Consider the following 24,141-nt stretch of genomic DNA (forward strand, 5'->3'; position numbering starts at 1 on the left):
CACTGAATGGAGTCTTATCTAGTTTCATGGATCATGAAATCTGCTCAACCCATAAACCAGGTTCAGTTTCATTTCAGGTGGAGGCATAAAAATGATCAAAATTGGATTTGGATTTTGCATACAGTATTAATTTCACAGCAGGAAAACTGCTCCATTGTTTTTTTTTTATGTCTTTTTCTCACTTACGTGTTGTACTTATAGCCAATCTTTTGCAAAAATCGTTTCAGTTCGTAGATACTACTCAATAGGAAAACTCATAAAAAAAATCATGATAACAGACAAAATGTTTATTCATGGAAAAAAATTAACTGAAGCATCAAAGGAAAGAAGCTCAGAGGAGGTTAAGGTGAAGCTTACTAGTGTAAATGATTCTGCAGAGCTGTGAGTGGTCATTTAATTGCAGAGCTTTAACGGTTTATCCTCTGTGCTGACTCATCAACAACTTGTACATCTAAGAACAGACTGGTAGAAAATGTGGATATACACTGCTATCGGCTACTTTTTCATTTTGTAATGAAAAAAAGTTGTTTGAGGGGTTTGCAGTGTTGACAATGTGTACAAAAATAAAATGAAGTCCTGTGCAAACAACCTTAGGTTAATTGCAAATGTAGAGGGAAAATGTTGCAGTTATGGGATATTTTGCAGGATTTGCCTTCGTGCTCTCAGGTGGTTTCTCTAAAAGCTAGTTCTGCCTGTTTTGTGTCAGTTGAACAGAGCGGATGGATGGAAAGGTAGGTCAGAATGTGACTTAAAAATATGTTTGCATTTAACCCTTTCATGCATGAATTATGACAACCTCAATCAGGATTTTTATCCATCTCTATGCACGAAATTCATTTTTCAAACATGTATTTTTCAAAGAGTTTTTTACATGTCTACTTAAGTGGACAACACTGGCTGACCAGTGGGTGACAGGGTATGGAGTGACACATCAGTGTCCAATGTAGTGGTCTGTGTGCAAGTATACCATCAACACTGACACAAATACAAGAAAACAGCTGTCCACTGTAGTGACCACTATGAGTAAAAGGGTTAATAACTGTCTGTAAGATGTAAAATGCTTATTTTTGTAACATTGGCTATAAACATTTAACAAAATGTGGCCTATTTTGAGACAGACTGTTAGATTAAGCTAACTGGGAGCCTCACGGGAGAGTGAACTTATAGAAAGATTTTATAATCAGCCGTCTCTTATACTCATTGCCACATTCAGAGCAGATCAGACCATGCAGCGGCTGATTTCTATCAGAGGCCTGCTCTTTAACATCTATTAATTAGATCTGATTTAAATGTACGGCTTCTTTCTTTTTTTTAGAAATATTTTTGCCTTGATTCCTGTGCACGCATGCACCAGTTCCAAAACTGAACCCACTAAGCCCCCACTTCACCATTACAAATCCCAATTTAATCCATGCATGCTGCTTTTCTTTTTGCTCATCAACCAGGCATACACGCATACAGAGTGGGGGCGAAACCAGAGTATAACTAAAGAAGTAGGGTAAATTTAAAACAATACTGGTGTCAGTAGAGGGTATATTGTGCCAATAATGATCGCAAAGAATCACTGCATGTTTTATGCTGCTTTTTCTTGTGTTGATCTTTGCATACTACTGTAGTTCATTATAATGACTTGAACTGAAATAGGGCATCATGTGACAGAATCATAGCGTGTGGCTACTCTTAGGCCTTTAAGGTTTGCCACGTCATTAGGATTGTCTTGGTGGCTTCAGGTTTTGGAGATTTGCAGCATGCATATCACTGAGGCTGTAAAAGGCAGTTTATATTTTATTGCAAAAAGAAAGCGGAGCTCGATAATGTAGAAATCTTTTATTTTTTTGAGATATCACACTTGGCACCACCCACGGACGCTAACCCAGTGGTGCTAATTAATCAGTTCTTCTTTGCCGCTCAGTCAGAATTTCTTCAGTTTAAATGTAAATCCAAATAGATCAAATGTTCCAGAAAGATGGAAAAAAATTGAGCAGTCATGTAAAAATAGTAAGTGGAAATCTTTATTTTAGACAGATCATATACATAGACAAGCAAACATTTCATCTGATCAAACAAATGATGTTTAAAAATAGACATTTTGAATTGATTTGAATTATTTAAGTAACTAAAAATGACATTTCATACATTTGGAAAAATAAGTTCACCTGTGCAGTTTTTGCACCTTCAAATCTAAATCATAAGGAATCCAGATCAGAGGTCAAGGATGTGTGGTGTGTGTAGTGTTATTATGCTAAGATCTAAAGATCTCCAACATATTTGGAAGAAACCATTCCCTTGTAAGGAAGTTTGGCAGATTTAGTAGTGCAGTTTTGTTGACTGACTGTAAATATTACAGTTGTTGGTATCAAAATACATGGATTTGCAGTAAGGATGGGTAACCTTACAGTCCTGCCTCATGTAAACAAGACTAAACTTTCGTACTTAACAAACGCTAAGCAAAGGCTTGAGTAGTTGTGACACAATTACATCTGTCCTCTATCCCAAAAGATTTTCATACAGTCTTTTTGACAGTTTCTCACCCCTAATTTGCAATTGAATTACATAAAATTTGACCCGCAGGGCTGGCGTGCAATAAAAAAGCCCTTGCTGTCCTAAAAAGAACAGCTTGTCGTCAAACTGACGTGGAACATTTATGAAAGACCGGGTCTTTGGGAATAACGTACTTTAACCAGATAAATAAAAGAGAGATTCGATTTGCCACAATAACAGTAAACAAAAAGAGCTTTTCAGGGGATGATCCTCATCTGTACGAAGATTTAAATTGAACTGGAAGTTGAACTTTTAACAGTATGCAGATCTTAAGTACTGTTGTAATAAAAAAAATGTAATAGCTCAAGAAAAAAAGGCACAAATTTGAACCTCATGTACATATTTTGAGGGAGTGTGAGGGAGTCACAGTGTGTGAATGTGTGTGTGAATGGGTGGATGACTGGATATGTAAAGCGCTTTAGGGACTAGTAAAGCACTATATAAATACAGGCCATTTACCATTTAAAACACACAGTTTATGAAACTGTAGTGTAGAAAGCTAAGAATGTTAAAGACTGGTCAGTGTCTGGATCTGAGCCATACTATGTTATTGTATTCAAGTATATCACCTTTGCTTTACACCACTGTATCAAAGCAGATTTAATGTTGACTGGTCAGACCAGCAAGCAGCACCCAGACTGTAATCTGTAGGAGAGAAATAAGTAAGAGATGTTTTGTTCCATCTCTGTGAGTGATCACTTTACATGTAAATATATCCCCAATCACAGCACGGCTATAAACTTTAACTAGAGCGAACAGTGATATTGTCAGACAGTATTGGCACACACACACAAAAAAAGAAATTCAGTAGAGTATACTTTTTATAGTTGCACATTGTCACTATTATATTATGTTCATTAGGTATAATTTATAGTTCACAAACAATGCAGTAATGCATGTTTACACCTTTATCTTTATTTGTGTCTTTAAGTACCCCAAAAAGTATCCTGTACATAAGATTTATTACTTTTATTATGATCTATAAAGCTGCTAATTCCCTTGTACGTGGAACATCAGCCCCCTTTCTAATGACTAAACATTATCCCTCCAATACCACAATTTGCACTTTATCCACTTTTAAATGTTGTTTACAGGCATTCGTGTAAGAGGATTTGACCCACAGACACATAAATACACATTAGAGATGAAATGACGCAGTCCTCACTTGACTGCTGAAATTTACAGCTCAAATCAGCTTATAGCCAGTTAGTATGGCTTTGTGCTTTTGAATAAGCTGTGGTTTAGTATTAGTGACTGTGTGCAAATTCATTACAAGCATTTGCAATAAATGAAAACAAAGGTGCAGTCTTAATTTATGAAAGCTAAAAGAATTTAATTCTCCATAAAGCAGTTTTTAAAAAACTGCAAGCCAGGAGACCCTAAAAAAAGTCTGACGGGAGGAGCTTTGATATTATATCAACTTCTTATGGCCAAGCCACTGGCAGTCAGCAAACAGTTGCCTTCTTTTCCAACAGAAACAGAGCACTATGGGCACCCCATTTGAGTCTCCTCTCCACCTGTGCAATTTAAGTCCAGTATTTACTGGTCTGCTGAGAAAAACAAGTATTTCCTTGGCTGGGTATTGGCTTTGCTCTCCAGCAATTTGTCCTTTGGCTATTCAATTTCACACTGAACTCAGGAAAAGAACATCTTGTGTGAACTAGTGGGTTGGTAGTGCTTTATATGAACTGGCATAGTTTTTATGTGTGTGACCAGTAAATCAAATCGGTAAAGCAAAAGTTGCTTAAAGGTGTATAGAACTACAGATTTAGGTGTTTACTTTCAGGGGAATTAGTGGGACTGCCAATCTGTTTATCTAACAGATACTCAGCATATCCTCTGTCAATTTAAAAAGTGTCTTCGGCAAACGAACCAGGCATTGGACTTGATTGATGTAAGATCCAGTGAATAAGTATTAGCAGTAAATATGCACTGAAAGTGAATTTAGCAGATTTAGTGATGCTGCAATCGTGTGTGTGTATGTGTGTGTGTGCGCGTGTGTGTGCGCACGCCTGTGTCAGGGACCCTCTTTAAGGACGAATGGAGGATTCAATCACCTGCTCACAGGTCATTTGTGCTTCTTGATCGAATTGGACTGAGCATCTATCAGAGAGACACACTTGACTGGACTGGTGGACACATACACACAGACACACCCATATATATATATATATATATATATATATAATGGTGCATTTCATGGCTCCCTTACCCCTAGGCCATGACCCTTCTTTCCATCTATCTCACTCTCCCGCTCATTTTTACACATACTCCCCCCCCTGCATCCATTCTCAGTATGAGCATTTAGATAGGAAGCCTTCAATTAGCTGGATATGCTTATAGATAATAACTTCTCTGTCAATAGAAGCTGATGGCTGGTGAGTATGATAAGTAATTTTTGGTAATGAGGATGTTAAAAGACCACCCATTCAGCCGTGAGGTCAAGTTCACAGTGTGTGACTGTGTGTATTTGTATGCACACGTGAGCTCATAAAACTCACACCATAAAGGTGATGGTTTCAATCACACAGCCACGCCAGCCGTGGTGGGACCTGACAGGAATATTTGACAGCGACTCATTTGGAAGTTGTTAATTTGTTCGAGAATGAGTGTGCCACCATATTTGGTGTGTGGTTTTCTGTCATTAACAGAAGCACACATGATTTTTCCTGCACTTGGCAGCTTCACATTGCCCCAGTCTTCTGTGCCAGCTGGTAATAGCACTGGTACTGTAGAATAGATTGTACTTATAAACAGATTTCTGCATTTATCTTTCTTTCTTATACTTTCTTGTCCCATGTTATAAATGTAAGGTGGCAGACCAAGAATGCAAGGGCTATTTTACTGCTTCATACTTCATAAAGCACAACATGGGTTTTAGAGTCGGTGATTAGTCTACAGTCTCTTCTCTTTCCCTTCTCTCTGGAGACACCTCTAGGTGGTCACCTAGAGAAAACAGACGCTTACCTTGGCCTTTGGTGTAAATCACCCTTCAAATGAGTTCTTACTGTGATCCCCTCACATTGCCTTGGATGACAGCTCTCTTGAGAGAACAATTTAATGATCCCTTGTCTGATGAGCACAGGCCAGAGGAATGAATGGAAATGTATTCTGAAGGGAATATTTGAAACCTGTATTGTCTATCAGGTGGCCTTCCATGAGTGCGGACCTCTTCACCAGAGTGGATTGACCCCTGCAATTTATTACCTACACCGCTGACATCTATCACACCTCAGCCCTCAGGGACACTTGTGCAATAATAATATCAGAGCAGCCACATACAACTGGCCATGTGACTTCTTTTCATGCTGCTGTGGATCTCTGCATGGTATATTAAATGACTGTCTGTGTGGTTTCTCCTTTTGTGATCTTCCGTTCAACATGTTTCATCCTACATCGACTTAAGCTGTATTCACACGTGTGCGTAATCCGGAACTTTTCTAGGCGTCACCCAACAGTGGTTCAAAAACACAGATCTTCAGAGATGAACAGGTCTGTAATCTGCCCGCTCCCCAGTACAAGGTCTGTGTTAGGTCTTGTGCCAGTGTCTAAGAGACAGGTAAAGGTCTGGTACATTCACTCCTAGTAAAGTAGCATCATTTTTTTTCATCCCAACCGGTCGCAGCAGATGGCCACCCCTCCCTGAGCCTGTTTCTGCCGGAGGTTTCTTCATGTTAAAGGAGAGTTTTTCCTTCCCACTGTCGCCAAAGTGCTTGCTCATAGAGGGCCACATGATTGTTGGGTTTTTCTCTGTATGTATTCTTGGTGGTGGCTGTAGCTCAGGAGGTAGAGCAGGTCATCTACTGATTGGAAGGTTAGTGATTCGATCCCTGGCTCCTCCAGTTTGCATCCCAAGTATCCTTGGGCAAGATACTAACCCCAAATTGCTCTCTGATGCGTCCATCGGAGTATGAATGTGTATGAATGGTAGTTAAGAAGCACTAAGAACTTTAGAAAACAGTGCTTGTGTGATTGGGTGAATGTGGCATGTTGTATAGAGCACTTTGAGTACTCTGGGAGAGTAGAAAAGCGCTATATAAGAATCAGTTCATTATTTTAGGGTCTACCTTACAATATAAAGCACCTTGGGGCGACTGTTGTTGTGATTTGGCGCTGTATAAAATTGAAGTGAATGTGTCCTTCCATTTTGACGGTTACTCGGGGAACTCAGTCACGTAAACAATATATCCCATAATTCTCCAAAGTTCATATGAGAATAAAGCTTAGGTGTAGAACTGATTGTGTGCTCTGGCTCTCTGGTGCTCCAATACAATTTCGGGACATAAGGCTGACAGTATGATCCAGTATCCATAACCCCATCAATATCCTGAAGGACTCCTTCCTGATCCTTCACCTTCTCTCCAATCACAGCTGCTTTTACCCAATTTTTCCTGTATGCTGCTTCTTAAAACCTTCCACAGATCATCTAACGCAGTGATATTTTAATATGTTGATTTCATGCATGAATAGCCCAAAGCCTGTTTTTCATAAAAGGCATACAGTAATCTGTAACACCTTCAGCTTGGATTAAGTCTTAAATACTATCACATTACTTTAAAGGCTGTGGTAACACAGGGCTAATGAACCAAGAAATAACTAGGATGACCCAGTTTTAAGTTCTGAGGAGCTTCTTATATCACATGTAAAAATGTTCTCACAGACACAGTCATTAAAAAAAATAATCATACACTGTTGCCATAGTTATTTGTCATTTGATTATGATACAAATTACAAAAGAGTTCACATGTGTTGCAAATAGAAACTGAATCAGAGCCACACTTATTGAGCGTTGCTGGACTGTATAAAATAGGCAGCTAATAAATTATGGAAGTGATGAGAACATTTATTAGAGAACCCTTGAGCTCACCATGGGCATTAATTAAAGCTTCCGCTGCAAACTAAGTTTATATTACATCACTCCAGCAGCCTAAAAGAAAAGTGAAAGCACTTCTTCTTTTTTTATTTATTTATTTTTTTTGGGGGGGGGGGGTTGAAACAGCTGAAGTTCAGCAAATTACTGAGCTAAACACTAAAGCGATTTGAGTACAATGTTGCAGTGAAGAAGCACAAACAGTAACAAAACAACTTCGGTGTTGGATAACCTCACAGTCAGAGCCATCCTTCGTTATCACTGCTGCTTTTATAGATAGCAATAGTTGAAACATTTATTTCAACCCTTCAGAAATCAGCGGGTGATATCGCGGTAGCTATGTCCACGTTTTACACTGTCTTACATCAAGAAGCAAGCGTGAATATCCATGTAAATCTATAAAGCCAATGTAAAAGTGAAATTTTCTGCAAATGGCCACATGAAGTTGGCTCCAAAACTGTCCCTGTAGAGTATCATTTTAAAGTACCAAACTTAAAAAAAAGGCAAAAAATTAATTTTGCATGGTTGGATCTTAACAAGGTTCCAAGTAGAGCTTCAACAGGCAACAAAAAGAAATGGGAGTGAGACAAAACATTTTTTTGAGCATTGAGCCTGCAATTTATTGAAAACAACGAGTAGCTCGAATGAGTAGCTCCACCTTTATTGTTGATCACTTCAATAATTTGTTGCGTCATGCTTGATGTAAGCATTTCCATGCGGTGAGTGGGAACAAGTGGTGAAGACGGCACAAAGGACATCTACTCTCTGGTTGTCCATTTTTGTAAACTTTCCTTGCCATCCATCCCCAAACGTTCTCAAATGGATTTAGATCACCAATCATTACCACACAGACAAGGGCCCTCAGTCATGAGGGATGCTCTCTGCAACCTGTGGACATAGCCAGCGGCTGTTTGATGCCTCCGCACCTCTTGAAGCTCCATTGTTCCACTGAAGGAAAAAGACCACTGTGGCGCATAGAAAACATCTCATGTGGGATTTCCTTGTCATGTCAGTAACGTTGGAAACCATCAGGTTCATCAATGTTAAATTCTTTTCTCATCAGAGAATAAAACTTTGCAAAAGAGCACCAAACATGGGACATTAAAAGCTGGAAGAAAGTCCAAACCGTCAGTTCTGTGGCTTTCAAAGGGACGAGGGCTTTGACGACTTTTTTTTTTTTTTTTTTGGAAGCCCTTCAGTCTCAGATGGCGTCTGATTGTTATGGGGCTGCAGTCAGCCTTAATTTGGGTCGAGGATCGTCCAGTGTCTTGACAGACAGTCAATTGGATCCTCCGGCTCAGTGCTAGTGAAATTTTTTTGGGTCTTCCACTTGACTTTTTTGTTCCAAAACCCTTATGATCATTTAAGAAATTCCAAAAAACTGTCTTACTGTAGACACCCTGCTTATTCAGTTCAACAACCCAACCACATTTAGAATGAGAAAGCTTTTTTACCTTTGCCATCAAATCGTCATGACAGGAAATGACAATGTGTCCACATTTTTGCACAGATTTGGCCTTTTAAAGGCATGTGGTCCCAAACTTTTGATCAGCTGTAAAACAGGCAATTTAACCTCCTAGGACCTGGCGTCCACATATGTGGACATCACATTTTGGGTTATTTAGACCAAAATACTCAATTTTGCTCTACAAGGGCCTGATATCCACTTACGAGAACATTATACTGCTACTGTTCTATCAAAATTTTAAACGAATATCCTCATATGTGGCTCTTATTTTTTTCTATTTTACATTCATCGGGCCCCAATATGCCCAAATATCAAAGAGAAATTAAAAATGCATGCCGTGGAAGAGTTCAGGAGGTTAAGTATTATTTTCAATAAACTGCAAAACTGCTCAAAAAACTGCTCAAAAAATGTTTTGTCTCACTCCCATTTCTTCTTGTTGCATGTTGAAGCTCTACTTGGAACCTTGTTAAGTTCCAAACATTCAAAATATGATTTTTTTTTTTTGCCATTTTTCAAGTTGTGATCTGGACTATATAAATGGATGATTTCTTTATGGACGATTCAGACTGTGGCAATTATTGAAACACCTCATACTGAAACAGCCACACCTCATCGGATGGCTTAAGCATTAACGTGTTTGTCATTAAGTTTGTGGAGCCATTCTCAAGTGTGCTTTGTGACTGAGTCAGGAAGATTCTCAAGGGTGTTGCTGTAAATTAAGACAACAGCAGAAAAGGGAGGGAAGGAAGAAACGAGGAACAATTCCAGGTGTTGCAGAGCATTTAATCACTCACCTGTGTGACTAATGAGACCACACCACACAAACACACCCATATGTGCTCACATGTACATGCACACCCACAGACTGGTGGGACTAATTACCCAAACTCTACTACGGCGAACACACTGCCACAGCACAACTGGTAAGCCTCATTGAAATGCGTATGCAAATACACAACAGCTTGCCGTTGCTTCTTTAACTCATTACGCACTCGTCTCCTACTCTTCTCTGTACTCTGTCGCCATCCGAAGGAGTCACGGGAGGAGGATTAGTGAAAAGAGAGCAGAGCATTACCTAGTAGGTCAGATAGAAGCAGCTATTCTCCATGCAGGCTGTGGCTGCAGGCAGTGCTACAGGTAACAAACACATCAGTCACATACACAGCACACCTGTTACTGTACAGATGGCAAGCCCTGGGAGAGAGGCAGGCAGAGCAATGAAGAAAGATGAGCAATCAGACACACAGGGAAACACAGAGGAGAAGACAAAGAAGAGGGAGGAATGGTATTTTTCATGGGTAGATTGTTAAAGCAGATCGAGGACAGGGAGATTTAGGGGGTGTTGCCAGGTCAGGGGAGCTGTACCTGTTTGTGTACAGCTGCGATAACGGGAATAGGGCTGAGGGAAAGATGGAGAACATAAGAGGAAGGAGCGAGAAAAGAAGGGATTTCCTCACCTGTGCTTTCTGCCTGGAGCAGATAGTACTGTGTAATCTAGTGAGCCTCTCTCTATGCTCTCTGTATATCATTATACATAGTCACATCTGCATCTTTTTTATCTCTTTTTCTCGTCCAGCTTCACATAAGAAATAATCCTCGTCATTACCCATATCCTTATCAAAGACACTGTAACATTCTGAAAAGCTGCCTCTGCTCTTGAGATCTGAAATGATCATTTTGTCCTCTGTAATCATTGAATAAAACGGTTTTAGTCTATGTCTGTGAGTATATGAATGTGTGTGTGTGTGTGTGTGTGTCAGTAAAATATAAATGTGTGTGGAGATGTGGCTGTGCCCCAAGCTACATATCTTAATCTCCTGTCTATTAGTATATTCAGAATTCTCCTTTAGCTGGTGGAGGCATCTGATAGGCTAATTTAAAACCCCCGCTGGCCTTCATCCTGCTCCTGGAAGTGAAGAGGACAACGTGTCTTGGGAGTGAGATGAGAAGGAAGAAAGAAATACTCCAGCCTTTTTCCTCACAGCCTCTCTCATGACTAATCTAGCTGAATTCTGAGTGAGGTAGTCGAGGTGTGTTGGAAAATACAAATTTTCAATCAAAACTGACCTAAAAAATACACTTTTATGATGCTATGGAGGGGATTTCCATGCACAATAGATGAATGTATTTATTTAAATACTGTAAAACCAAATGTTTAGTATTATCATGCTTATATAATTTTTAATATGTAAACATTTGTGATGATTTGAGAGACCTTTTTGAGAATGTAGTAGAATTAAACAAAGAAAAAAAAGCCTTTTAACTGATCAAATAATCACATTTGTATTCCAGCAAGTCAAAGAAATCCTTGAGCTGTTATCTTTTTGTTCTTTCAAATGCACTACTCCAACATTAATTTCTTGTTCAGTAGCTTTGCCGTTGTAAGACTTAAATGTGACATTTTGAGACATTTATGAATGTAGGTGTTCTTTCCTGTTTAACCACATAAATTCAGTGAGACATTAAAAAAGTCCAATCTAGCACTGGTAGTATTCTCAGGGTGTAGCTGGAATCTCTTGCAAACATCCTAAAAATAAGAATATTTCTTCTTCACGTTTCCATTCAAATTTTATTCTCTCTTAATAGAAGCAAATTCTACAATTAATTTTATGTGTCATATTCCTGAAGTGGAATCTACCGGCTGTGATATTAATCCACACAGATGCAATGGAGCTCATGCAGGGCACACAGTCAGCCTCAGCTTTTCTGTGAGTTTGGCAGCGGGCAGTGTTGTGTATACACTGTGTGTGTTTGTGTTTTAGTGTGTGTTTCAGAGAGAAAGAGAGCAAGGAGGAGGAAAGGGAGAATCAGATTGCCTATTCCAGTCACACAGATTATCTTCCACTTCTCAGCCTGTGACAGCACATTTCCTTCCCTCTTCATGCTGGTTGCCTCTTCTCTACCAGCACTGTCTCTCTCCTCTCCCTCCTCCTCCTCCTCCTCTTCAGCCTTCCCTCTCAAATGCAAATGTAAATTAAAATTCGCTTTATTTGCGTGACAATGATCTTTATGTAACCCAACTGACATTAAAATAATAATATTAAAATTCTTGTTGTTCCTTTACCTTTTGCATCACCATTTTCCCTCTTCTTTTCTCCCTGTCCCTCCTTTTGCTTTCCTTCCACCTCTTCCCTCTGTGCTGGTGTATGTATTGGTATCATTAGCAGCATCACCATGATGGATGACACTAAGAGGCTGAGGCCCAGTGGGGTGGAGCTCTGTTTAAGCACACAATCATTACCTGTGCCACATACACACAAGCCATTTTCACACGTGCACTTGCAAACCTGAACTTTTCTAGATGTTTACCTAAGACGTGACAGAGAAACGTGTGAGAATGCAAACGCCCGATGCATTTGGATCGGACATCAGTCGTCTCTTAGCCTGTCAGCTATATTGGTATAAAGCCTGTGTGATATCAGATTATGCCCAGTTCCACCAGTATGAGAACAGCTGTGAAATCACTCGGTGGGTGTCATGTGTACTGCTTCCTCTATTCGCTTCGACCTGCTACCCAGGTAGCACCATCATCTAAACTGAATGGAGTCTTGTAGATAGTGAGAATTCATCAGAAGTAGACTGTCTCTTGTTGCGTGCTTCAAGTGAAAAAGGACATCAAAGTGTTTGTGTGAAAATGGTTGCACATACAGACGCAAGCATGGATGTTTCGCACCGATACTGTCTGTGTGTGTGTAGCTGAACATCTGTCTTTAACTATTGCACGGCTTCTTTTGCATGACTTTTACATGAATGTTAACATCCCTTCCTTCTTTCTTCTGTTTTCGATCTCATATACACATATACAAACACTCACTCTCAGAAACACACACAGCATTTTCTGAGTTTTAAGAGCTTTGTATCGACTCCGAGCCCCGTGGGGAAGTGAATGCCAATAGCCCCTCCGCTCTGTGAGTGTTCAGACAGCCCAGCAGTCCAATAGACCACGGGGTGCTAAAAGGGGCTATTTCAAGAGCTGGCAGAAAGTTTTCACCTCCAGGAAACTTACACAGAGATTTTTGCACGTTGTCATAGTTTGTGTACTTGTGTGTGTTTGGCTGGAAATGGTTGCCCACAAGTTCAAAAGAGTTGGGAATTCAAAGAAGGAAATTATGCAAATCGTGTCCTGACTATGACAATCCTGCTGTGATTCACTTTCAGGCTGATGACATCAGTGGATGCTGTATTCTTTATCTGGGCTTGGTGTGCCATGTGCATGTCTGTCTTTGTGAAAGAAAGATGGATGGATCTCCAGAAAGTACATAACAACTGTAAGATATGAAAGTGTTAAATAGCCAACCTGCTGTGCTAGATTTGGAGTTGTTACTCCCATGTGAAGTGGGTGGGAGCGGATCATGTTGTCAGAGTCCATAAAAAACAACAAGGCCTTATCAAACACGGACGCTCAGTTAAGATTGATTTTGTTTGGCTGTCTGTATTAACTGGAAGGGCAGGCGACTGTGACAGTGTGCGTGGGCGATTAGACACACGGGCAGCAGGCAGGAGCTGTAACTGACTGATGGCCATTAGCGGTACAAGGTAGCACAGGGGAGTGCTAGGTGGGAGATGCGTTTCTACTCCCTTGGGAATTTCTGCCTGCGGTTCAACCTAGGCATTCCCTCAGCGCACTAACTGGCCCCAGAGGCCAGAGGTGGAGAATCTGTTCCTGCTGCTCTGCTCTGACAGATTGACTGACATAGACATTCGTAGAATTCTCCAGATGTGTGTCTTGGTACCAATTGCAGGCAGTGAGCTGTTGAGTTAAGGCTCGCCAGCGGCTTGCAGTTGAAGAAGTTTTGGGATGTCACTTTTGAAGGTCTAGCCTGAAGCATTCTTAGCTTCTTTTAGTCTCTACTTTCTCTGCTCTGCTAACATCTCGTTCTTTCCCTTCTCTGTATCCTGTCTTTCCTTTCCGACTCAAAAGCAAGTAGAGAGATTAGGCAGAACTTTGGGATTTTACATCTACAAGAACTAAAACATCCTCGTGAGATGCTACAAAGAGTACCACCACTGGGCTTATGAAAATACTGTAATGATCCACATTAATTATGAGCATGCCCGATGTGTTTTTGGTTCTTTGCAGGCCATCGCAGTAGCTCCAGCTTCCTGTTGGGTTATTAAAAAACAATCGATACTTGGATACTTACTAGCAGATTAGTTACTCCTTTAAGTTGCATATTGTAGCATCATGGATCAGACCAATGCCAACCAGGAGCACTGTTGAAAATGTATCAAAATTACTTCTTTACATGTGCTAATTTCTCAAGTATCTAACACTATAATAGCAATCATTTACTTACTGTTTAATCTGTCAGGAGTCTGTGTGTTGTTGATGTTATTGAAAAGATGGGTTTGTTGGAACCTGTAAAGTGGCTATGGATGCATAAATCAAACTTAAAAATCTCTTACTGTACTTCAGTCAACTCGATTGAAATACCTAGAGAGATGAGCAGCATGTAGCAAGGGTAAGCTAGGTTAATGTTAAATCAACCAGCTGGCAGGTGCCTCTGGACAGAGTATGCAAAATGTTTACAATTTCCATAGTTTGAACAAGAAAAAAATGACATCAAATCAAATGGCTACACAACTTTATGGCTTTAGTGGAGGATATAAATTAGATCTCACTAGATTTGTTGGGCATATCTAACAATTACAGTCAGAACCATTTTTAATCTATTATTGGTGATGAAGTGCTCAAGTTGTATTCTCCTCATGGCTTCACATCAAATAGTTTTAACTGTTAATATAAAATGTGCATACGGTATCTGCAAGATGGGCTCGTGCTTTGTTTATCATAGTTAATGTCAGTACAGCTGCTGGAGACAGCTGTTCAGATCCAACAGATGTCCACAAATAATATCGCACAACCTTTGTCAGTCAGTTTTTCCAGTATTCCACTGAAATGTATTCATAGACAAAGCGGGCCAATGTCTCTGGTAGTTCATCACATTATTGTGCTGGTAATGGTAAGTGTTGGAAATGGGTGAAATTAAGGCAAAGTTGATGTGAACATTTGCATCATAAGCTCTCAGTTTTCTGACAGGATTGTTACAGTTTACACATCAGCAGGTATCCACTGGTCCAACTGGTCTGACTGACTCTGCGTGGGCATCTGCAAAATAATCCCCCATAGACATCTGCAACTTATATATTCAGCTATGGCTTCTATTAGCATTATAGACGTATTCCTTCAAATAGCTCAACTGGAGTGCAGTCAGATAAGTTTCTTCTTTTCATGGCAGAGTAAGAGTCTCCAGCTACTGGCACTTACTGGTACTACAGCAGATTTTTAGTAGCTTTCATTCATCTAATACATTATAACTAATATATCGAATCAATTACAGTACTAAGACCAATTTATTGATTATATCTAAAGAGATAATTATCATTATAATAAAACTTGTATATAAGCAGTGGGAGAGGTTTCATCTTATTTTTTTTATTGTGTAATATTTGTAGGAGAAAATGTCCAGATACACAATAAAGCAGCAGTAATCCCATGTCTGTATTCCCCTTTACATCCATCAATCTCTCTCTCTCAATGTCTGCCTTCAGAGGCACAGTTTGACAAGCCTGTGGTATGTCCGTGTGCGTGCGTGTGTGTGTGCACATGTGTTTGTGCAACAGCACCGTGTGACACCATGATTAAGTGTTTTGAATAATTGATGATTGCATCCCTCATTAAGTCTTACTCTTGTGCACCAGCAGGCTCTGGCTCTATTTTTATGCACCAGAATCCTCCTCTCTTCTCTTCCACTCCACATATGTAGCAAATCCATCACTCACTTTAGGCTCTGCTGATGGGCGTCCAGAGGGGCTGTAAGGGATCTAAATCATATTGAGTAGACACTTTTACCAGGCCAGCACCAGAATGCAGCGATGATGGTTTTGTAGAAAAAAAAGAGTGACCTCTGGCTTTAGAGCTGCTGGGGATATTCTGACTGCAACGGGCCAAACTCTAAATTATGCCAGTATTTAGCCAAGCATGGTTCATTTCTCTACCTCCATCGCAAAACCTCCTATGCACTTCTTTGTGGTGCCTTCTGTCATTCCGTGTACACAATTTATTTATTCATTCACCCACCACTGAGGCATAAAATTAAATAGGTAAAGACCCCATGAAAATGAATAAAAGTTATATATTTTTTTGTATCTGAGGGGTCAGGGAAATGGTAATCACGGGGTATGGTGTATGTTTGCACTGTGCTCCGTCATTCGTGAAAATCCATTTCCATATTGCTGACAATTGCCTGTTTCTTTTCACTACAAACAACCATAAGTCACTGAATCATTCCTGTGAGGGATGAAGCTACAATTCCACTTCCACATGTTGCTTAGTGTTGGGAATGGGAAATAACGTCCAGCAGGTCTGCCTGTGTGAAGGCCATCCGAAGTCATACCGCTTCAGAGACGAATAGGAGAAAGGCCACAGCACAACCAAATAAAAGGATGCATTACTAAACGATGTCACACCGTAAATCCAACCTTACACATCAGCAAATAGTTTGGGCATGTGTAAATAGAGAAGCCGAGAATGATGTGGGTTGCTGTAGTAGAACAAGGGAGTAGAGATGAAGGAGGCAGTGAGAGGATCAGTCAGTCAGACATGCAGACACAGAGGTGGAATCAGAGTGCAGGTTTGGTGATAAAGGCATATCCACAGTCTGTCAGAAAAGCTGCTGGTTCCTCTTTGCATGAAAAAGACAGTCTTACACACATTGCTTAGCAGGACCAATTTAACATTTAGCACATTAACAAGTCAGAGGAGACACTCACACTCACAGACACAGGGGAGGTGCAAGGAGAACGGGATTCGTTTTCATCTATTTCCCCTTAAAACATGAGAAAGGAGGAAATCCCAAAAGAAAGCCCAACGCTTTGATATCTACAGCCCTGTGTCTGTAAATAGGTTAGGTTAAGATGATGTGCGTGTTTGTATCCGTATGTGTATAGTTTGTGTTAAATTGTGATCTGCACGTGCAAGTGAGCCTGTCATCTTGTGGGGTATTCTATTTTTGGCAAGAGGTTGTGGGTGGGAAAGTGTGTGTGTGTGATTGTGTGCATGTGCGTATGTTTACCTTTTCCCGATGAGACCCCCACTGAATGTTCCTTCTAGTCATTCATGCAGGCAGGGAGCCATGTGGAGCACCTAGAGCAGCTCAGAACCCGTGTCTCTTGCAATGTGTTGTTGTGCTGAATGGTGGCCTGGCTTACTGCCTGCTGAACTAGAGGCACACTTGTTCTTATAGGACTCCAGGCTGGTGTTTCAGCCACTAGACAGCTGCAGTAACAATTTTGAGGCCTTCTTTTTTGTCATGTAACCGCTGTTGGAATTGCAATTTTTCTTTTTCTTCCCCCAGCCCCAAAAGGAATTCTCAGAAATTCAGCTAGGCTAATGTGCAGCGTGGGTGGACTGGCTATTTAGATCAATGTCAAAAATGCCCTTTTACCACGCAGCTGCTATATAATACTTTAGCTTCGTTATGGCATGGTGAGCTGTGATCACATGCATTTTGACAGTTGCTTCTCAACGTGTGATAACTGCGTTGACCCATGATGCCATTCTACTGCTAAGATCTAATGTCTTCTACCTGAGATGGATAATGCTAACAAGTGCAATATGTGGCTGCACAAGTAGCTAGAGTGAGCTTTAATTTTTAAAAAAGCAATTAAAAATCTACATCTTTTGATGATATTGGGGTAATTTTGGATCGAGGCTGTCGCTCAAGAGTATTTCCATCATATTTATGAATTTCTGGTTGGCCTATAAAATGGCAGAAAATATTGAATATCCTCACCATATTTTCAATAGTTCAAAGTATCAAGGTGGTGATGTTGCCAAACCAACAGTCCAAAATATTTTTGGTTTCTACTACATGAGACATAAAAGGAACATTTTAATGATGTGAAAATCCATCACTGGATAACGCTTTAAAAACTAAGTACAAAAACGGCAAACGCTTTTACTGATTAATCAGCTAAAGGTTACAGTCTTGTTTTAGATCAATAAAAATGTCATCATGCTGATAAAACATCCTAGTGCCAAAGTTGTTTAATGATAAGAATTTGATCACTGATGAGTTCACAGATGATTTCACAATGCAGTATGCCTCTGCAACTATCCCTGCAACCACTTCACTGGCATTACGTCTGCATTGCCAAATGAACTTTTACATGTCCAAAGCATTTAATGATTTATTGATTATCATCTATGAAGTTACCCTGATGCAAAATTTATCAGGAAATTGCATTTCTTTTCATCATTGCTTTATATCTGTCTGCACAAATCCCTCATCAAAAAGGAGATTAGATTCTGGAAAGTACACTTCTTTTATTGTTATATGCTGGACAAAGTGCAGCATCTTTGCATAGCATTGGACTTTAGTCCAGACCTCATGTTTTTTGCTCTTTTTTTTTAATCCCACACTCTCCCAGTCTTTTTACAGAAGTGCAAACAACCTTTTATATCATACACCAATAGGCACGCCTTCTCTTCTAACCTCTATTAGTTGATCTTTTACCCTTCCTTCTCTTCATTTCCTTCATTTCTGCTCCTCTGTTTTGTTCCTCACCTCGTCTTCCTGAGCTTTTTGGACTACCGAAGTTGAGTGGACACTATATATTTTTATCTGCTAAGGCTCATGAAGTGGTAGGTTTTATATCCTTAAGTTTTATTCTTTTTCTGGACAGAACAGAAATTTATTGACATTTATTTCTCTCTTCGGCTTGATGGTGTGCTCTGTCAGTTGACATTTAAAAGGGTGTATGTAGCCGTTTGGGTCTTTATAACTACATGTGATTTTGTTTGTTTTATATGGTTAAAAAACCATATAAAACATAAAAAACATCTGAAACCTAGCAGAATGTAACTTGGATTGACCTTTAGTACCAACATTGTTATTCATCAACGAATACACCTCAGAGGAGAAGCGTGCTGCTGATAAGGACTCGGTGCAATGGTGTCAGGACACAAAGGTAGCACTGGTAAAGTGTGAGTGTGCGCGTAGGCTGGACAGAGCACAAGTATTGAGAACAGCGTGTGCGAGTAGTGTAGAGGGGGTCTTTATGATTATTCATTATTGAGATGGCAGGAGAGCCGAATGAGTGGAGCCAGCAATCTAACTCTGAGCCTGACGGACGGAACACAATTACCCTGTAAGAGTGAGAGGTGGGAGAAAGGCGAGGTGGATAGAGAGAGCACGCCCTTTCTCTCTCTCTTCCTCTCTTTTTTTCTTTCCACTCACTTGGCATACTTTCCTGTAGCTGCAGATGATTTCTGGGCATTAAGCTCCTGTTGGCAGCATCCTGTTTATGAAGTCATACACACATACAGTACAGTGAAGCGCACACACACATGCAGATCGTCACATCTCCCGCTAGCGCCTGTTGGCAGCGCCCCATTTACGGACGTCCAATTTACTGCTCATTCCCTTCTCCTCCTTGCCTCCGCTATGCCTCTCCTCTGGCGTGGCTTCAGATTGCTGTCTAAATCCAGACACACTAAGCCATGTTCACATCCTGCTCTGCTGCTACATTTAGCTCGCGCGCTGATTCCAGGTCAAACCACCACTACAGCGTTCACGATGGCTTTTGATGGTGCCGCTCTTTCCTTCACTTTATCTGCGCGTGCGTTCAAGGCAGGGAATTTGTACAGCTGAAGCTAGACATGGACTGCGTTTTGAGAGATTAGCTTGTTCTCCTCTCCAGGGACGGTAGCTTAAGATGTAGAAGTCTTCGCCGAGTCTCTAGAGAAACAACCATATGTCTGGAGAGCTGTGCTGCAGCAGATTTTTCATTTTCAGTCTCACAATCTTGTTTCTTGCTCATTTTCACCAGTGAAGTAGTGGCTGTTTTGCTTGTAATGCTTGGATGGGTAGAACATCTTTAAATAAGTGAGTTGTTCTCTTACAGGAGTAATTTTGCAGACAGGATGTAAACTGTGAACCCATTTCACAGTTTAAAGTTGGTCTAAATTTGTTTGTGAAATCAAAGTTGCACTACAGAAACTACGAGGTCTTATTTGTGTGTGCGTTTGGTTGTAGATTGTGCGTGTGCGGTGAGAATTGTTGGACTGCTGTCTCTGGTCCAGTTTGAGGATTAACAGACAGCTTCTTCTTCTTTTTTTTTTAAACACAAGCTCCAGATGCTTCATGAAAGACTTCACAGCTAGAAGGAGGAGAACAAATTCAGAGAACAAAAAAAGGAAGGAGAAGAGACGGACAGGGGACATGTTCAGGGTTGAAGCTGAAGCTGCTCAGACCCCATCCTTTCTTTTCTGATTTTACTTCCTTGGGCTTTTTTCTCTCCCCTTTTACCCCTCGCTCATTGTCTTTCTCACCCGCTCTATGTTCCCTCACCCCTCACTTTCTTTCCACTCTGTTCGTTTCTCTTCCCTCTAACCCTTCTCTCTTCATACTCACTCTCTCTCCATCCATTTGGTGGAACAGTGCTGCTGATAATGCCTGTAATTGGAGTGACTCACACTTTTCCAGTGTGTTTGGACCAGATAAAGAATATTGTCAGCATTTTGCCGACATGGCCTCTGCTGGCAGAATTAAATGGACTCTGTTCTGTTCTGTCTGCAGCAAATTAAAAGCCTCTCAATTCATCTGTTCTCGCCCAAGGCTTACAGGGGCCTCCTATTCACACAAAAACACCGTGGAGAGGGGGAGGAATAGAATAAGAGAGATTTCCCTCTTCCCCAAGAAGCACAAGTCTTTTGGTTTTGTTTAAATCGGCACTCGGCCACTGTTAGATGGAGACGGAGAAGGAAAGAGAGGTCAAGACTTATATTCTAAGAAGATTGGAAGAGCAGCTCAGAAGGTAGTCAGATTCATTATGTAGCATGTCAGCTTGCAGCTGCCCGTCTTTGTGCTTTACCATTTCCAAGTAAGAAAAAAAGCTATTCTGGATTTGTGTGCACATGTAAATGAGCGTGCTTTCATGCATTCACACAACAGCATTAAAGTGTGAATCTGAGTGTTTTTGGCTGCTAAGTTATGGTAGTCACTGCCAGTCAACACTTAGGAATAAGTAGCAGCAGATGGGCAGGAAAAATACAAAATGCTGGGGCCAGAGGGGCCTGTCAGTCCTAAGAAGGGCAGCTGGAATTAGCATTAAAAAGAAATTAATACAACCTTGGTCTTGTTAGTTTAAGCTTCTGTTCGTGCTCATAATAACAACACTGGAACCCTCAAGTTAATTGCTAAGATATCAGATAATTGCTGTCAGGATACAAAATGCATAAATATTAAAAAAAAAATTGACCTGTTAGAAAAGATAAAGTGAGCAAATTGTCTGTCATAATTCTCTATCACTGTTTCGACTTCCTGGTTCAGCTCTGAATTACTGTAGGGTGCTGTAGCAATGTTTCAACCCGAGCATATTAATTTCAAGCTAATAAAAACACTTTGGAAGCTTTAGCAGAACTATGAAGAAGTAAAGCAAATGTTGTGGGTTATAATTGTTTTATCTTTTGTTGTTCAGCAAGCATGGGTCCGCTTATGGTCATTAAATCGTTCATAGCTGTAAACAAGGTTAACCGTGTTCCCCTGCTGTTATTTCCTGTTACTTTTGGTTCAGACTCAAAGTGAGAAATAAAATCCCCAGTGAGTCTTTTTCTTTCCTCTCACCAGCAGCATTGTGTCATTGTCATAGAAGTAGCGAGAGCAGCGCCAATGCTGCTCTACTGCTCTATCTTTGCGGCATGTGGTATGGCAGGTAGATGTTGCTATCACAGGCACCGGGTCTAACAATTTTTCTTCCTGAAACCTTTAGTTTGTGCACACACAGTTTTCCTGTGCAATAAGAGATTGTTGCAACATGTTGGAGGAGAACTCATGCTTGGCTTTACCTGCAAATAAAGCGGTTTAGATATTCTGTCGATACTACTTTGCTGGTTCCACCTGCTTGTTGAAAACACTTGTGTTTCTTACCCTGTCTGAGATTAGGTTAGTGACTTCCCATGTCATAGCCAAACATTTGGGGAGTATAAGAAGATAAAACCAACATAATAATGATCTAACAGATTATGTCATGTGTAAACGTTTGAATGCATTATTAGTACTTTTAAATCTGACTCCTGGTTACCTGGCTTCAAGAGGAAGAACATTTTCTCAAGAAAATTTCTTGCTGAGGCACATTATTGATAGAAAGCAGAAAGTGTAGTGCAGGTCTCTGTAGTCTGTTACCATTGGCAACATCTTCTCAAAGCAGATCAGAGACGAAGTCATTCTAATGCCTGCTGAGAACTCTTTCTAGGTCTCACCTGCCAAGAGTAAGCGCAACCTCACCGACGTCAACCTCTTTTCTCCCTGTCTTTTCTCCTCCAGCTCTCTGTGGGTGTGTGTAGGATGTTGTGTCAGGGCTAAAGCCCATCCCTCTCCCATGAGCCTGTGTGCCCACACACACACCTGGCGCCTCCACGCACACACCCGGCGGCCACGCACGCACAGCCGGCACTGACGCTGTGAACTGGACCCTCGGAGCCCAGCCGATCCCAGCCGAGCCAAGCGGAGCGGAGTCTAAACCAGTTGGAGCCTGAGGATGTCAACAGAGACAGAGCTACAACCAGCGGTCAGGCCCAGCAGCGTAAGACGGGACTCCAAGAGGAAAGGTTAGTGCAGCATCGAAGTCAGGAACAACTTTCAAGATATTACTGTTTACTCGTCATTTAGCTGATGAGTAACTGAAAGGGTAATTTGGTTAATTCACTGATTACTCTGCAAGGAGAGAAAAAATCTTTTTCTCCTGTGACATGAAAGTAGTTTCGCATCACAAGAGAAATCCCTCATCATAGCAGCATTTTGACAATAAAGTCAAAAAAGCACAATGGAAGTGATTCAGCATGCACAGTACTGGCAGCCAAGTAACCACAGACTGTATATGAAAAATAGACATAGCCCGAGGTTCTGAAAAGTAAGACCGTTGCGGAGGTGCTTTCAGTCTGCTTTCTCTCTAATCATCAGCAGTGGGTGACTTCTCTGGTTATAAAAAGAAGTCAGACAGTGTAGGATGTTTTTTTCTCTTTTGGGTTTGATTTAATACCTCAGTAGGCATTTACTTAGTGAGTTTCTGATCTTAGCTGGTAGTTTTGAGTTTTATCCAATACACCATAATATGTGTTCTGGTCCTATTTAAAGTAAAATGTGGTAAAGCTGGGTATGGCATAAAGAATGGCTATCTAGTGACTGATTGTTGCTAAAATTCTGTTGTTCCGGAGTGTTTGGATCAGATCTGCCACCTGTCTGTTTTCAAATGCTGAACTTGAGATTTAAAAACAGGAATCCACAAAAAAACAGTGTATGACCTCAATGTGTCCCAGTATGGTGACTGGTCCATGATTTATGTACAGTTAATAGCTGTAATATGTTGAAGTTTTATTTTTTGTTTTTTAAACAAAAACTAAGCTAGAATGCAGAAGAAGTGTGTGAAAAGTTAAGTACATCCCGTCCATTTTTTAAACAAATGTAACATCACAGGGTTGAGATCTGGACTTTGGCCACTACAACACATTGATTTTTGGTGTTTTATTTTAAATTTTTTTTTTTTTTTTTTTAGCCATTTTGTTATAGATTTGCTGGTGTGCTTGTGTTCATTGTCTTGCTGCCAAATTTGAGCCGCCAGACAGATTTCGTCACACTTGACTTTAGAATAATTTGATATAAAGAGAAGTTTATGGTTTACTCTGACTCTAAGGTGCCTGGGTCATATGGCTGTAAAACAAGCCCAGATCTTTCCTTCTCCACCACAGTGCTTGACAGTAGGCATTTGTGCTGGTATGCTTCAGGTTTAATAAAAAGTGGTGCTGTGGATTATGGCAAGAGATCACTACCTCAGTTCAAAGGACATTGTTCCTGAGTCCATTCAGACGCAGCTTTTCCAATCTAAACCATGCTGCCATGCTCTTTTAGAGATAAGAGCCTTTTCCTGACAACACTTCCAAACAAGCCATACTCATTCAGTCTTTTTCTAATTGTACTCTCATGAACTTTAATATTTAATATGCTCACTGAGGCATGTTTAGTCTGAGATGTAGCTCTTGGGTTTTTGCAGTTTCTGTGAACATTGCATGTCTGACCTGGGAATAAATTTGCTGGGACGTCCACTCCTGGGAAGACTGGCAGCTGTCTTGAATGTTTTCCAGTTGTGAATTATCTTTCTCGCTGTAGAATTGTGAACTTCACATTGTTTGGAAATGGCCTTATTACCCTTCACAGATTGATGTGGTGATGAAATTGCTTCACTAAGGTCATTACTGATGTCA

The 24,141-nt window shown here is 40.5% G+C and overlaps 1 protein-coding gene across 9 annotated transcripts in view; it reads left to right on the plus strand.

Moving 5' to 3' along the window:
• dab1a (DAB adaptor protein 1a) overlaps window positions 1-24,141 on the plus strand; it is a 221,281-nt gene that overhangs the window by 146,771 nt on the left and 50,369 nt on the right. For 8 of the 9 annotated variants that reach the window (XM_006790144.3, XM_087835853.1, XM_006790146.3 and 5 more), the window contains one exon: window positions 22,208-22,491. In XM_006790144.3, coding sequence (XP_006790207.2) covers window positions 22,422-22,491 — 70 coding nt within the window. In that variant the 5' untranslated portion in view covers window positions 22,208-22,421. Of the gene's footprint in view, window positions 1-20,603; window positions 20,700-22,207; window positions 22,492-24,141 lie in introns of those variants that run through there. The other variant, XM_035907530.2, reaches the window with a different exon arrangement.

Source organism: Neolamprologus brichardi, chromosome 23 (assembly GCF_056152115.1).
Source record: "Neolamprologus brichardi isolate AB-2024 chromosome 23, ASM5615211v1, whole genome shotgun sequence".
Classification (NCBI taxonomy): domain Eukaryota; kingdom Metazoa; phylum Chordata; class Actinopteri; order Cichliformes; family Cichlidae; genus Neolamprologus; species Neolamprologus brichardi.